We start from the raw sequence: 14,863 nt of genomic DNA on the forward strand, positions 1-14,863 counted from the left end.
AAGGTTGGGTGTGAAAGGATAGAGGCCGCTCACATGGCCTGTCCCCTGCTAGGCCAGCTGACGAGGACATAAGACATCTGCCTGACCGGGCCGAGACGGGCCCGCTGGCACAGGGACACAAAGCAAGGCAAGTTTACTTGTATAGCACATTTCAACAACAGGGCAACTCAAAGTGCTTTACATAAAACATAAAAGCAACATAGGGCAATGTAAAAAGACATTTAAATACACTTAAAAAGATTTAAAGAGAAATAAAAACAAGATAAAACAGGAGAGTAAAAGTTACAGTGCAGTGTAAGAAACGAGTCATTAACAGAAAAGTCTTCAGCTTTGATTTAAAATAGCAGCGGTCCAGCGGACCTGTAGTTTCCTGGTAGTTTGGGAGACACAGTAAATATGTTGTCTGTTGTGTAGTGGCACCCAGCCCCCGTTCCCCAAAAAGAGGCCAGCCTGCCAGCATCCACATCCAAGCAGTAAAATGACACAAGGAGTTTCCAGCGACATGAATGACTCAGAAGGTCCCGCGAAACCGGCTGTTCTCCTGTTGTCTCTGGATGCAAACAGGTCTTCCACTTAAATCAGACATCAGACTATCGTGATATTGAGCGACAAACTGTGGTAGTCTGTTTTCATTCTGAAGTGGATTCGGTATGTAGAAAAGGGAAGTTTCCTTTTAATATCCATCTGAATTCAGAGGGAACCCAGCATTTATAGGACATTTTAGAGGGCTTTCATTTTGTGTCCTGTTATTGTGTGAGTGACACCCTGAAGTTGTCTCCTGTCATACTGAAATGAAACTATTCTGTGGAAACAGGTAGTTTCCTTTTGATTCTAATCTGAATTAAGAGGGAATGTAGCTCATATGGGACATTTTACTACTGCCATACTACACTTACAGGTACTGTATTTACATATTCTACTGCACTGGCTCCACCTGCATACTGACCTGGTTATTTACTGTTTACAACCTGTTTACATCTCAGCATATATATTTATTACTACCCGTTTAAACATATTTATATGCATACCTGTCTACAATCTGTTCTCATTATGGATGTACATTTACTACATTACTGCACAACATTTACATGTTATACTGCCTCACCAGGCAGTATAATATTTTATTGTATATATTATATATATATATATATTATTCCTATATTTTTGCTGCTGTCCTATTTTATGTCTTAGATTCTAATTAGATTTTGTTCCATTTACCTGATTTTCCTTTATATATATATACACACACGACTGCTTCACTGTAATTGTTGTGTAGCCTATATGACAACACAAGAAAAGAACTTGAGAAGTCGTGTAATGTAAAGCAGTGATGAGGAGTGCGAGAATATGGCTATGTGTATTTAAAGTTTCGAGCTTGAAAGGACCACTGAACGCACGTCATGAATCAAGGAAAAGCTAAAAGCACAATGTGGTATTTTGCGGATAGTATATACAGTATATAGTTATAGTACAGTATAGTTATAGTAACTCCAACTAGTTTTCAGTCGATTAGTGCACACAGTCAACATTCAGTATCAGGCTTTAAGACTGTGTTCAGGTGCCATCGGAACAACCCCAACATCAGCATTACAAGAGGAGAAATGCCACTGGAATTAAGGAGAACACAGCTATCTTTAAACTGCTGGGTTCATTTAAAAGGACATAATGACGATCATCCAACGCAAGATGCACTAAAACCCTGCTGGGAAAAGGAGAGGAGAGAAACAAAGAGTTTTGGATGGACAACTGAGCAGAAAGCAAAAGAACTAGGAATAACTGAAATAAACATTAGTCCAGCAGTCCCACTCCCAGTAATACACCCTTGGACACTCCCTGACCCTACAGTAGATCTCACATTGCTTGGTAAAAAGAACAAACATAAGGAGCTTATTTTACATCCACAGATAATACAGACAGATATAGAAAGCATATACCACAGCTACGTGAACATTTATACAGATGCTTCAAAGAACACAGCTAACAACACTGGTATTTCATTCATAGTTCCAGATTTCAACATTAAAAGTGGCAAACGAATCAGAGATGGAGTATCGGTGTGTACAGGGGAGATGCTGCTGATTCTGTCAGCATTGCAATGGGCTGAAGATGTGAGGCCGCTGAGAGCAGTAAGATGCTCTGATTCCAGCTCGTCATGAATCAGCTGGAAGCACAGATGTCTTAATAGAGATAAAGCAAACTCTATATAGAATTCAAATGATGGGACTAAATATGACATTTGTATGGATACCAGCACATATAGGAATCAAAGGAAATGAAACAGCTGACAAGTATGCAAAGGAAGCCACAAAAACGAATCACATTGACATTACAGTACCCCTTAGTACAACGGAAATGAAAACCATAGTTAAGAGAAGGTGAAAGAAAGGTGGCAAAAGCAGCGTGAAGAAGAGAGAACAGGAAGGTGGTAGAGAAAAGTAGGGGTGATGAGGAAAACGGGGAGAACCAGGAAAGAGGAAACGATAATATCCAGGCTCCGGTTTGACCGCACAGGGTTAAACAGCACATTATGAAAAACAGGAATGTGAATATATTGGTAGAAGGATGCTGAGGCTGGAGCTGCCAGGCAGGAGGTCTAGAGGAAGACCAGAGAGGAGATTTATGGATGTAGTGAGAGAGGACATGAAGCTAACTGGTGTGAGTGAAGAGGACGCAGAGGACAGGGTTAGATGGAGGCTCATGATTCGCTGTGGCGACCCCTGAAAGGGAACAGCTGAAAGGAAAAGAAGATTATGTAAAACAGGAAGATGTACATTCTGTGATCAAGAAGAAACTGTAGAACATGTTATGATTTACTGTCCAAAATATGATGCGGAGAGAAGAGAAGCCACGCCGAACCTTAAAGAAATAAAGACCAGGTTTAATTTACGAGATCTTTCACAAAGAAGTTCTGGAGAGAAGTGTTATCTATTGTTGTTTCATTATCTTAGGAGAACAAATTATATAGAGAGAATATAGATTTGGTGTGATTAGTTATACACGTTATTTATTTATTTTTATTTTTTATTTGATTTTTTGTTGTTTTGGATTCACCTCAGTTAATTTTCTTTTATTTAATTATTAGTGAAGGTAGAGTCCCGATCCACACTCCAGTCCAGTTGGTGGCGGTAATGCACCATAACGTTGGTTGCCAACCGGCATGAAACTTTACGAAGAAGAAGAAGAAGAAGAAGAAGAAGAAGAAGAAGAAGAAGAAGAAGAAGAAACAGAATAATAATAATAATAATAATAATAATGCACACAGTCTACAGTGGCTGTCGCTGAATGAAACCATACGGCGCAGAGCCTACAGTGGAGGCCAGATGTGCTGGAGTGTGGGACACGGGGGAAGGGAGAGCATGGACAACCGGAATTCCTCAGCTGTAACAGGATAATAGAGTAGAATAATAGTGGACGATTAAAGCCTGAAGGAGGCAGTAATGCAACTAAAATGATGCCAACTGCCGTAGAATTCCGAAGAAGAAGAAGAAGAAGAAGAAGAAGAAGAAGAAGAAGAAGAAGAAGAAGAAGAAGAGATTCTTCCTGTTTGAGACGTGCACGTTACAAAGGGTCTAAGGATAAGTGTGTCGCGAGATGTCGGTAGCAGGTGGCTGTGTGACGTTGTTGTTCAGGTGTGTGTCACTCGTACGTGCTCAGTGTGCGGTGACTGCGCCATCATTTCGGGTTTGTAGCGGCAACAGAGGGATAAAGTTAGCCGCCGGGGACGGCAGCCTGACCCAGAGCCGGGCACGCAGCGGCACGCAGCTCGCTGTCACAGGTCAGTGGTGCCGCCGCCTTTGAGGCACATTATATAATGTTCAATACAACGAGGTGTTAGTCGGAAGCGCACTTTTGTTCATTACCGTTCAGAGTGTTCTTTATGGCCGCAGTTGTAAGTTAGCTGTCATTTCCGTGTGTGTGAGAGCAGCCCAGGAAGTAATTGATACAGTTGGTTGTCACCAAGGCAGGGACGTTAGCCGGCCAATACTGCAAGCTAGAAACCGTAGAGACTTCCGGCGCAGCAGGCGCAGCAGGCGCAGCAGCAGCAGCAGGCGCAGCAGGCGCAGCAGCAGCAGCGGCCTTCAAAGAATACACAGGAAGTTATTGTCCAATGAATGTTTTCCTTTGCCTTTAAGAAGACGAAATATTATGGAGGTTTCACCAGTCAAAATATAAAAAGTTTAGATGTAACTATTTAAAACTTCCTGTCCCACCCAAAGCTAAAGAGGTACGTTTCAAACCCTTAAATAATGTTTACCCATGCAAAGAATTTTTACATAAAAATTTAATATTGAGGACAATGTTTGTACCTTTGTTTCAGGAAGATGTACATTCTGTGATCAAGAAGAAACTGTAGAACATGTTATGATTTACTGTCCAAAATATGATGCGGAGAGAAGAGAAGCCACGCCGAACCTTAAAGAAATAAAGACCAGGTTTAATTTACGAGATCTTTCACAAAGAAGTTCTGGAGAGAAGTGTTGTCTATTGTTGTTTCATTATCTTAGGAGAACAAATTATATAGAGAGAATATAGATTTGGTGTGATTAGTTATACACGTTATTTATTTATTTTTATTTTTTATTTGATTTTTTGTTGTTTTGGATTCACCTCAGTTAATTTTCTTTTATTTAATTATTAGTGAAGGTAGAGTCCCGATCCACACTCCACTCCAGTCCAGTTGGTGGCGGTAATGCACCATAACGTTGGTTGCCAACCGGCATGAAACTTTAAGAAGAAGAAGAAGAAGAAGAAGAAGAAGATGCGATTCTTCCTGTTTGAGACGTGCACGTTACAAAGGGTCTAAGGATAAGTGTGTCGCGAGATGTCGGTAGCAGGTGGCTGTGTGACGTTGTTGTTCAGGTGTGTGTCACTCGTACGTGCTCAGTGTGCGGTGACTGCGCCATCATTTCGGGTTTGTAGCGGCAACAGAGGGATAAAGTTAGCCGCCGGGGACGGCAGCCTGACCCAGAGCCGGGCACGCAGCGGCACGCAGCTCGCTGTCACAGGTCAGTGGTGCCGCCTTTGAGTCACATTATATAATGTTCAATACAACGAGGTGTTAGTCGGAAGCGCACTTTTGTTCATTACCGTTCAGAGGGTTCTTTATGGCCGCAGTTGTAAGTTAGCTGTCATTTCCGTGTGTGTGAGAGCAGCCTAGGAAGTAATTGATACAGTTGGTTGTCACCAAGGCAGGGACGTTAGCCGGCCAATACTGCAAGCTAGAAACCGTAGAGACTTCCGGCGCAGCCGCAGCAGCAGGCGCAGCCGCAGCAGCAGGCGCAGCCGCAGCAGCAGGCGCAGGCGCAGCCGCAGGCGCAGGCGCAGCAGCAGGCGCAGCAGCAGGCGCAGCAGGCGCAGGCGCAGCAGCAGGCGCAGCAGGCGCAGCCGCAGCAGCAGCCGCAGCAGCAGGCGCAGCAGCAGCAGCAGCAGCAGGCGCAGCAGCAGCAGCAGCAGCAGCAGCAGCAGCAGGCGCAGCCGCAGCAGCAGCCGCAGCAGCAGGCGCAGCAGCAGCAGCAGCAGCAGCAGCAGCAGCAGGCGCAGCAGCAGCAGCAGGCGCAGCAGCAGGCGCAGCAGCAGCAGCAGGCGCAGCAGCAGGCGCAGGCGCAGGCTCGGACAGTTTCCAGCGGCCTTCAAAGAATACACAGGAAGTTATTGTCCAATGAATGTTTTCCTTTGCCTTTAAGAAGACGAAATATTATGGAGGGTTTCACCAGTCAAAATATAAAAAAGTTTAGATGTAACTATTTAAAACTTCCTGTCCCACCCAAAGCTAAAGAGGTACGTTTCAAACCCTTAAATAATGTTTACCCATGCAAAGAATTTTTACATTAAAAATTTAATATTGAGGACAATGTTTGTACCTTTGTTTAGCGAACATTGAAACAGATGAGCATCTCTTTTTCGATTACAATGATGTTAAATTTGGCGTTGTACTGGAGGACAAATCAAAAGATTTAACAATTAATAGTATGATTGTTATGGCATTTTTCTTCATTCACAAATGTAAATTTGGCAACACTAAACCTTTTATTTAATGTCTTTATTCACGATGTGTCATCTTTAAAAGAGTCTTTGAATTTCTGTAAATCTAAGAATGCACTTTGGCTATGGAATCATTTGGATTGGATTGATTCTGCGCAGGCCTGGCTCATCTGGAACCAGTCTTTTCTCTTCCTGCCTGGCGTCCGACGTTCTCGGGCAAACATCCTGCTTGTCTTAAAACGAGTAAGGTTTTACTACTGCCCTTAATAATCAATCCAGGCTTAATGTTTTATTCTACTCACCTCTTTAAAACTTTACTTATTGTTTACGTAAAACAATCTGACTTTAGTGGTTTTAGTTTCTGCTATGGGGTGTTGTCAGTTAATGATTTGTGTGGCCTATTCAGATCAGCCCTAATGCTAGTTAATAACCAACCCAGTAAGTGACATACGTCTGCTGCTATCCAAGAAGTGTGCCCTGACCTGTCTATCACCCCTATACGTTTTCCTCCTCTGCTTTGACTAACTCATCTATGTACAGTGCAGTCTGGAAGTATTATGCTTGATTGTTTTGTCTCTGTACTTAAGCAAATTGGACATGAAATGACACATTTTAGTTCAGGGTTCTCCCATATTGAGTGAAGGGAAAGGGCAACAGCTTCTACATGGTTCATGAGATTGTAGCTATAAAGCACTTTAACATCATAGTCACTGTTTAATTTCCAATCCCTTGTCCTGGAGTACAGAACATCTGTAACATCTTTCTGTCCCCCTGACCTTGCTATAGCCTACTGACCTGAGAGAGGCCAGCACTGGGAGTTGTTGGAAGTGAAGTCCTGTCTCACTATGTTGTCTTCCTTCCAAGGGAAGCTGGTGCGGAATGGAGAGGATAAGAAAGTGGTGAGTCTCCACCGTATGAACTAATCTGAGATTTAATTTTCCCTGCATTCATTCCTCACAGTACACTACATACCTGAAGATCTGCACTCATGATGTTGGCTGCAGTTTCTAGTGTGTGATTGTTTCCATTATTACCTACAGCGGTGTGCAAAAGTGTTTGCCCCCTTCCTGATTTCTTATTTTTTTGCATGTTTGTCACACTTAAATGTTTCAGATCATCAAACAAATTTAAATATTAGTCAAAGATAACACAGGTAAACACAAAATGCAGTTTTTAAATGAAGGTTGTTATTATTAAGGGAAAACTAAATCCAAACCTACATGGCCCTGTGTGAAATAGTGATTGCCCCCTAAACCTAATAACTGGTTGCTCCACCCTTAGCAGCAACAACTGCAATCAAGCGTTTGCGATAACTTGCAATGAGTCTTTTACAGCGCTGTGGAGGAGTTTTGGCCCACTCATCTTTGCAGAATTGTTGTAATTCGGCCACATTGGAGGGTTTTCGGGCATGAACTGCCTTTTTAAGGTCAGGCCACAGCATCTCAATAGGATTCAGGTCAGGACTTTGACTAGGCCACTCCAAAGTCTTCATTTTGTTCTTCTTCTTTTGTTTTCCCTTAATAATAACAACCTTCATTTAAAAACTGCATTTTGTGTTTACTTGTGTTATCTTTGACTAATATTTAAATTTGTTTGATGATCTGAAACATTTAAGTGTGACAAACATGCAAAAAAACAAGAAATCAGGAAGGGGGCAAACACTTTTTCACACCACTGTATTTTACAGTGATTAAATACTAATCATCATACTTCACATACTAAAATACAAGCTCTCATACCTCATATCATAGTAATGTCCTTTTTCTTCATCCTTCCTGTGGACCGGCCTGTTAACACCTGTCTCTCTGTCACTGTTTTCAGATCTGTATTGAGGGGAACATTGCCAGTGGAAAGACAACATGTCTGAAGTATTTCAGCGAAACTAGCAATCTAGAGGTACACCAAAGCAAAGGCCTTATACAGCAAAGTTGTGCAAAGTGCAGATTTGTGTGCATGTGCTCCCAAAAGGAAGTGCCACTCTAGTTGTTACACAAATTGGCCTGAGTTGTAACATAGCTGCCATTTGACATGAGGGTTTTATAATAAAAAATAGGAACTATTTTAGCTTTTACACCTTGAGTGCTTCCCTCCTTTGCCTGAATCCTTTGAGTCCCATTCCCTCCTTTGAAATTAGGGTAGTCAAAACATGGGAAATCAAAGATACATGGAGAGTGTGCACTGAGTTCACATACAGATGAACATTTTATTTTAAAATCTGGTGTGTCAGCAGTTTTACTGTTGAGTCATGATTTGGCAGCCCCGGACAGTGGAAGTGTTCATTAACGTAATATTCCTCTCTCCTCTCTCGTTTGGTTCAGGTCCTTACAGAACCAGTCTCTAAATGGAGGAATGTCCGTGGACACAACCCTCTGGTACTGTACATGACAGTGTTGTTATCATTGCGCCGACCTGAAAGCAGACTTTTTTTAATCAGGTCAGGACTAAATTTGTTTGCAGGATAGGTTCTGAGAGCATTAAGTAGAGTAGTACTTTTAAAATTAAGGTTTTAAAAGAAAACTAAACCTGTGAAGACCTACTAGAGGGGCTGCATTGTTTTTTGCATGGTTAGATACCAGTAGAAAGAAGAGTTTTCAGAATTTGGGGGAACCCTTTCATTTAATATCAGTCTGCCTAGTTGATTTGGATATGTTCTGTGTACTGTATCTACTAATGGTGGCACTAACTTCAGAAAGGTCACCAAAAAATATCAGGATCCATCCTCTGGGGGCCATGATTATCCAGATCAAACCTCGTGGAAGTGTGTCCAGTGGTTTGTCCAGTGGTAGTAGTTGAATTGATTCCCTGTATGTCTGCGCTGCTGGCTGTGTCATCTGTTTCTGTTTCTGTCCCTGCAGGCTCTGATGTACCAGGATCCTGAGCGCTGGGGCATCACACTGCAGACCTATGTCCAGCTCACCATGCTGGATAGACACCTGTCAGCCATAGTAAGCGTTCTGTTAGCTGGAAACACGCCCATTTTATTGTATACTAGTTAATGTACGCTGTGTCAACCTGCAGTGCTGTGTGGACTGGTGATGCAAACATATGACCTCATCAGCAAATCAGCTGTATATACAGTTCTTAAAGTTTCTTGTTGGTTCCAGTCAGCTCCTGTCAGGATGATGGAGAGGTCCATCTTCAGTGCCAAGTACATCTTTGTGGAGAATCTCTTCAGAAGGTACTGTTATCTGCAGCGCCTGGATCACACCAAGAAAGTAGATAAATACAATTTCAGCTAAACTCTCTGCTGGTTTGACGGATTCTGTTGCATAACAGTTCAAGCTCTTAGTCTACATTTAATACCTGTTCTCTGTAAGGATGAGACCGTTTACACAGTGGGGGTGGGAGACACGCATCAAATCTTCTGTCATGGCTTCACTATTCACTATCACAAATTTTATATCACAATGTAGATAGTCCCCTTCCATGGAGGCCGCCGTGTTGCACCGCCATGTTTCTACAGTGGCCCAGAACGGACAAACCAAACACCGGCTCTAGACAGGGCCGTTTGCAAGTTTTGCGAGTTTCGCTGCCACCGTAGTTTCTCCTACGTGCTGGGAAGGGGAGGGGGAGGCGAGCGGGGTTCACATGGCTGCAAACTGCAGTTTCACTGCAAGATGCCACTAAATCCTGCACACTGGGCCTTTAAATACTTGACAAATGAAGGTACTTCATACCACTGATACAACAGTATGGTTAATTCAGTATTACCATAAAACAACTGCTGGTTGATTTGCAGCATTGCCCAAACTTGACCTAATACACCCAGAAATAATATAGGAATCATAAACAGTATAGAAAAATCTGGGATGTTTTGCAAATTTAGATCATCTCTTGGTTTATGTTGTCATATTGCCTGGCCCCGCAGCATACTGACATGCTAAATGCTGACGTTCTGTTGCTGGATTTAAAAGAAGTCTGTTTTTTTCTTCAGTGGGAAAATGCCGGAGGTGGACTACGCTGTTCTCAGCGAGTGGTTTGATTGGATCACAGCTAACATTTCCATTCCAGTCGATCTGATTGGTGAGAATACACAAAGCAGAAACACAAGCCCACATTTAATAAATATTATAATAACAGAAATACATTATTTCTGACAGACGCTCATAGAAACATTGAGAATACAATGAAATGATACTATGAAAACTGATGACTGATAACTGATCACTAATATCCATCTGTATGGTAGAGTGTGGTGGTGGTTTCATACTCTGCTCTGAGATCAGGTTTCTCTTGTGACACCAATGCCTTCTGACATCATCAAATAATATATTCATGTTACCTAACCAGTAAATCACATTGTCATTGCATAACCACGACAGTGAGGTGAAACATCACATTACACACACTGTCCTCAGTCAGCGATCACAGCTTTAAAAACACACTTCAGTCTGTATGGTATGTTGCCTTCACTGGCAGACTGTGATGTCGTATAGTGCCAAAATGTTTGTGCAGGAGTCACAGAGGCACAGTCGTAGTCATTGTACTGTGATTGCGATGGCAGATTGACGGCCGCATGCCCGCCTTCTCTTCAAAAGAAAGAAATGAGTGTTTATAGGCATCCTGTCTAAAGACAAATAGGTAACATGAGATACAGTACATTAGATTTGTGAAGGTTACTTTCATTGACACCCGGGTGTCTGCATCTTGTACGAAACCCTTTTCTCTTTGCAATCGAGCCTTTCTTTAGAAAGCAGAAGATGAATGAACAGGGGCTGTGTTCAGACTGAATCTGTTGTCCTTGATTATATTCCAATGGCAGAAGTTGCAACAGCCTTTTAGCACTCCGAAGCATACAGCAGGTCGTCATCCACAGAACAAGTCATCAGATCCCCGTCAGAAGCAGAACACCAGCTTCCCCACCGTTCAGCCACGAAAGCATGATCAACTCCCTCGGTCTCGTTTGAATTAGTTTCTAATCGCATTAGAAGCTGTGACAGCTTGTTGATGATTTTAGGGAGCCCAGCCCAGCCTCTCCCTAAAACCCTAAGCCTAACCCTCCCCTCAGGAAGAGGTACAGGCTTTCCCGGCAGACTGCAGTACGTTTAAACGTTCCTTTGTCCCTAGTTCAATAAGCATGCTAAACTTAACCTTGCACCTGTGCACTTTATCTTATCCAGTACTTTTCAAAATACATCTTTTTATAGATTTTATTGTGTACTGTTATTTGCGTACTGTCATTGTTTATCTGTGCTCTGCCGCAAGCTGGATTTCCCCCAGTGGGACATCGAAGAACTGAACTGATGTACGCTCTGTTTCCTCTGGCTCAGTCTATCTGCAGACGTCTCCTCAGACCTGCCACGACAGGTTAAAAGAAAGATGCAGAGAGGAGGAGAAGGTCATTCCATTGGTGAGGAACTGTGAAGATTAACATTTTGTGAATTGGTCACCAATGTGCCATCTGAAATGAGACCTCAGTCCTGTGTGTGTGTGTGTGTGTGTGTGTGTCCTCCAGGAGTATCTGGAGTCCATCCACCAGCTGTATGAGGACTGGCTCATCAAGCGTACCTCCTCCCCTCTTCCTGCTCCTGTTCTGGTGAGTGACCCTTCACATCCAGGCAAGTCTGTGCTTTGGTCTGTCCAGGTGCTATGTCCAGGTGCTATGTCCAGGTGCTATGTCCAGGTGCTATGTCCAGGTGCTATGTCCAGGTGCTATGTCCAGGTAAGCACACAGATGACTAGTGGAGTGCCGAGCTGGGACTTTATCCCTCCTGGTGTCTTAGTGACCTTGAAATGTGTAGTTTTTTGTCTCCTGCAGTAACTGCTGGCCTGTGATTAAGATCTATTCCTAGTAGTTAAATAGAAAGAAACCTTTTTGTGTGTACAGGTGATTCCTGCTGACCATGACCTCCAGAAGATGCTGCACCAGTACGAAGAAAACCGTGACAAGATCCTAGCAGCTAGCTACCTCTGACACCCACACATACAGTTCCAGTTGTACACACTTCTGCATGGAGACAAGAAATCCTGAAATCCAGTTTACAAACTATTGTTACACAACTGATCTGTTACATTTACTTAGAGGTTTTCACAACCAACTAGAGCTCCAAGATTCTGATTACAATTTGTGTCATTTTGACATCTCTCTACATGGGACAACTTGGTACTCAGCTACAGTTCAGCCACTATGTGTTCATAAGGGCTAATGCTCATGGTTAGTAGCTTTTAATTTCAGCATTTCCTTATCAAAACGGTATATTAAAAGTTAGACGGTGTAGTCCCTCATTCGTCCAGGAGCGCTCCATCGTAGAAAAGGTTTCAGTCGTAGTCGTCTGGACGCTGTTTTCAGAATCAAGACGTTTCGGCTCCCATCCAGAAGTCATTCTCAATTGTGAAAAAATGGGACGGGAACTAGAAATTTGGATTCGGAAACGTCTTGATTCTGGAAACAGTGTCCAGATGACTACGACTGAAACCTTTTCTACGATGGATTAAAAGTATGTCAACCGACAGGGTGGAAAAGCTCCAGAACCAGAACTAACTTGAGATTCTGCTGACCCTCAGCGTTTCATTGAAAAACCTCAAACTTCCAAATGTCAAAGACTTTCCACCAGCCACTGTGAGGTTTAGCTGATTATTCTACATTGTGCGTAGCTTCTTGTTCGGGTGTTATGTATTAGTGTGCTTTCTTTTCACCATGTAATGCACTGGAGGTTATCCTCAGAACTCACCCAGATATCTGTAATGTGTGTGGATTTTAAAGCTCAGTGAGTCATTGCAGAGGCTCACAAGGGGACCCCAGGTGTTGGATTCGTAAAGTGAAAACTGGTCACGTAGTGTCAGTAGCAACCCCCCCCCCACCTGCTACAGAAAAAAGTGTCTGAATACTGTAAAGGGACCTGATGAAGAGCGTGTAGTGCTGAAATGTTTCTCTGTAATTCCTTTTAACCTTTGTTCTTTGTTTGACATGTTTTACCATATTAATGAGTAAATTCTGTAATCCTAATTTGGATTCTAAGCATTCTCTGCTCTTTTGTATTGGTCAGATGTTAGTTGAGGGAGTTGGTAAGTCGGAGAAGTTTAGTGCTTCTCATGAAACAGTTAAGATATCGTGGCACATGATTACTTCTCGCTGAGCAACGTAACCTGACAAATACTCATCCAAGTAAATCTACTGGGCCACACTGCTCGTAACCACTTTCAGGACCTGATATAAAAGGAACATGTTGCCACAGGGTTTTTGGTAATTTGGCTAATTGCTAATTTGTTACACATGTCTCAGACTTGCGCCTCTAAGACACAATATCAACTAAGGCAGATCTGTATAATTACCTGACCTTGTCAAAACAGAATTTAAAGACCTTAGTTATTTTAGTTTTGCGTGCTCTCATGGTTCATATTATTAAATAAAGTGGGTTTCAATCAAAGTTCCATAAACCCTTTACTCACAGAAAGCCCTGGGCAGGTAGTATTATTCCAGCATAGGAGTGCTGGGCTCTGGCATATAATAATGGCCCAGCAGCAAGTGTTTGCCCTGGGGCCTTCTAACTGGTTAATCCGACAACGGCCCGCCCACACGGTTCTTGGTCGTTTTGCACGTGGTAATCTTTTGACCCAAACTGATTTGTTGTTGCTGGAGATGAAGAGGGGCTGTGTAAATCCTCTCCCACAGGTGTCATTCAAAACGCAACTAATTATTAAACAGATCATCAAAAGCATCCTGTGCTGCAGGTATAAGTGCATAGCAAATGACTGTGTTCTCTGAGATAAATCGAGAGAAAGAAGAGAGATGCTTCGTCACTCCAGACCTGTTTATTCATTTATCTGCCTGCCAAGAAACTGAAAGGTGGAAATGAAGCTGAAAAAGGTTGTGAACATCTTAAAATGATGTCAGTTAACACTTAAGTTATTTATTAACCTCTTTATATTAGATTTCTTCTATTTTATATACATATTTTAATTATAAAGTTATTGTGTGACCCTGTGGCTCAAAATTAGAACCAAGGTTTGTGATTACATGGGCCACATCTATTATTATGTTAGCACTTCCTCCATTTTACAAAAGTATTTTAATCATAAAACTAGGTGTGCCTAGTTGATTTTGAACCACTGAATTACATAACATGGAAGCTACTGAAAAAAATCACAATATTTCTATTAAAATATTATTAAAGGAGCTGTAAGCCACTAGATGTCAAACTAGAACACCAGCATCTCAGACCAAAACAAATGGCCGCTACAGGCGCACCAGACTCCATTGGGAAAAACGGTAATTTTACCTCACAGACCATCGTTAAACACACTTTATTCAAACGGGACAGAAACAAAATAAAACTCACCAAAACCGTCTTTGTTAGTCTTTCCACTGTTCCAACAATCACCACCTCTGGTTTGGTTGAAATAAACCCTTAATTCACTGCGTTAGATGAGGAAAGAAACTGCTCTCCTCACAGACAGTTTCACACGAGGGACTCACATGCACTAACATTTGGCCGGACCGGCTGTATGAGCACACAGAGGCTGCCATAACAACACATCCTCTGCTCAGGATGACATCACTCCACTATGTCTTTATATAGCAATTAGTTGTTTGCTGCTATATTAATGTTCAGAATCTCATTTACTGAGCCTTTTAAGGTGCCCTGTGGAGTTTTCTTGTAAAGTAAGTTCTTGTGGTAAGCGCGGACTCCTCGAGACTCGAAGACTCTGGCTAGATGTTCTTACCGTCCATCCAGGTAAGAGAGTCCCTCTGGTACAGGGCTGGGCTGTGAGATGCAGTTGAAAGCTCCGAAAACTACAAAGTGGACCTTTGAGCTTACATTATTTTGTTACATATATTGTTCCCAAAGGCCACGAACAAACGTCCATGCTCAAACATAAAATAAGATTTAAATGAGGGCTCTGAGATCATCAGTGAAAAGAGGAAGGCCTGCACACTAAC

At 42.4% G+C, this 14,863-nt stretch overlaps 1 protein-coding gene across 8 annotated transcripts; it reads left to right on the forward strand.

Annotated features, from left to right (window-relative positions):
- Window positions 1-3,225: 3,225 nt before the first annotated feature.
- On the forward strand, window positions 3,226-12,790 carry tk2 (thymidine kinase 2). 8 transcript variants are annotated; one of them, XM_044213027.1, is made up of 11 exons: window positions 4,869-5,006; window positions 6,142-6,225; window positions 6,769-6,881; window positions 7,804-7,878; window positions 8,301-8,354; window positions 8,838-8,927; window positions 9,087-9,160; window positions 9,917-10,005; window positions 11,253-11,332; window positions 11,438-11,518; window positions 11,810-12,790. In XM_044213027.1, the coding sequence occupies exons 3-11, from the start codon at window positions 6,828-6,830 to the stop codon at window positions 11,894-11,896; spliced, it is 684 nt and encodes a 227-aa protein (XP_044068962.1). In that variant the 5' UTR covers window positions 4,869-5,006; window positions 6,142-6,225; window positions 6,769-6,827; the 3' UTR covers window positions 11,897-12,790. The 8 variants fall into 8 exon arrangements, with proteins under 8 accessions (XP_044068957.1, XP_044068959.1, XP_044068961.1 ...); XM_044213022.1 differs by lacking the exons at window positions 4,869-5,006; window positions 6,142-6,225 and adding an exon at window positions 3,226-3,775 and having other exon boundaries at window positions 6,847-6,881; XM_044213026.1 differs by lacking the exons at window positions 4,869-5,006; window positions 6,142-6,225 and adding an exon at window positions 3,732-3,775.
- Window positions 12,791-14,863: the final 2,073 nt, after the last annotated feature.

This window comes from Siniperca chuatsi, linkage group LG11 (genome assembly GCF_020085105.1).
Source record: "Siniperca chuatsi isolate FFG_IHB_CAS linkage group LG11, ASM2008510v1, whole genome shotgun sequence".
Lineage (NCBI taxonomy): Eukaryota > Metazoa > Chordata > Actinopteri > Centrarchiformes > Sinipercidae > Siniperca > Siniperca chuatsi.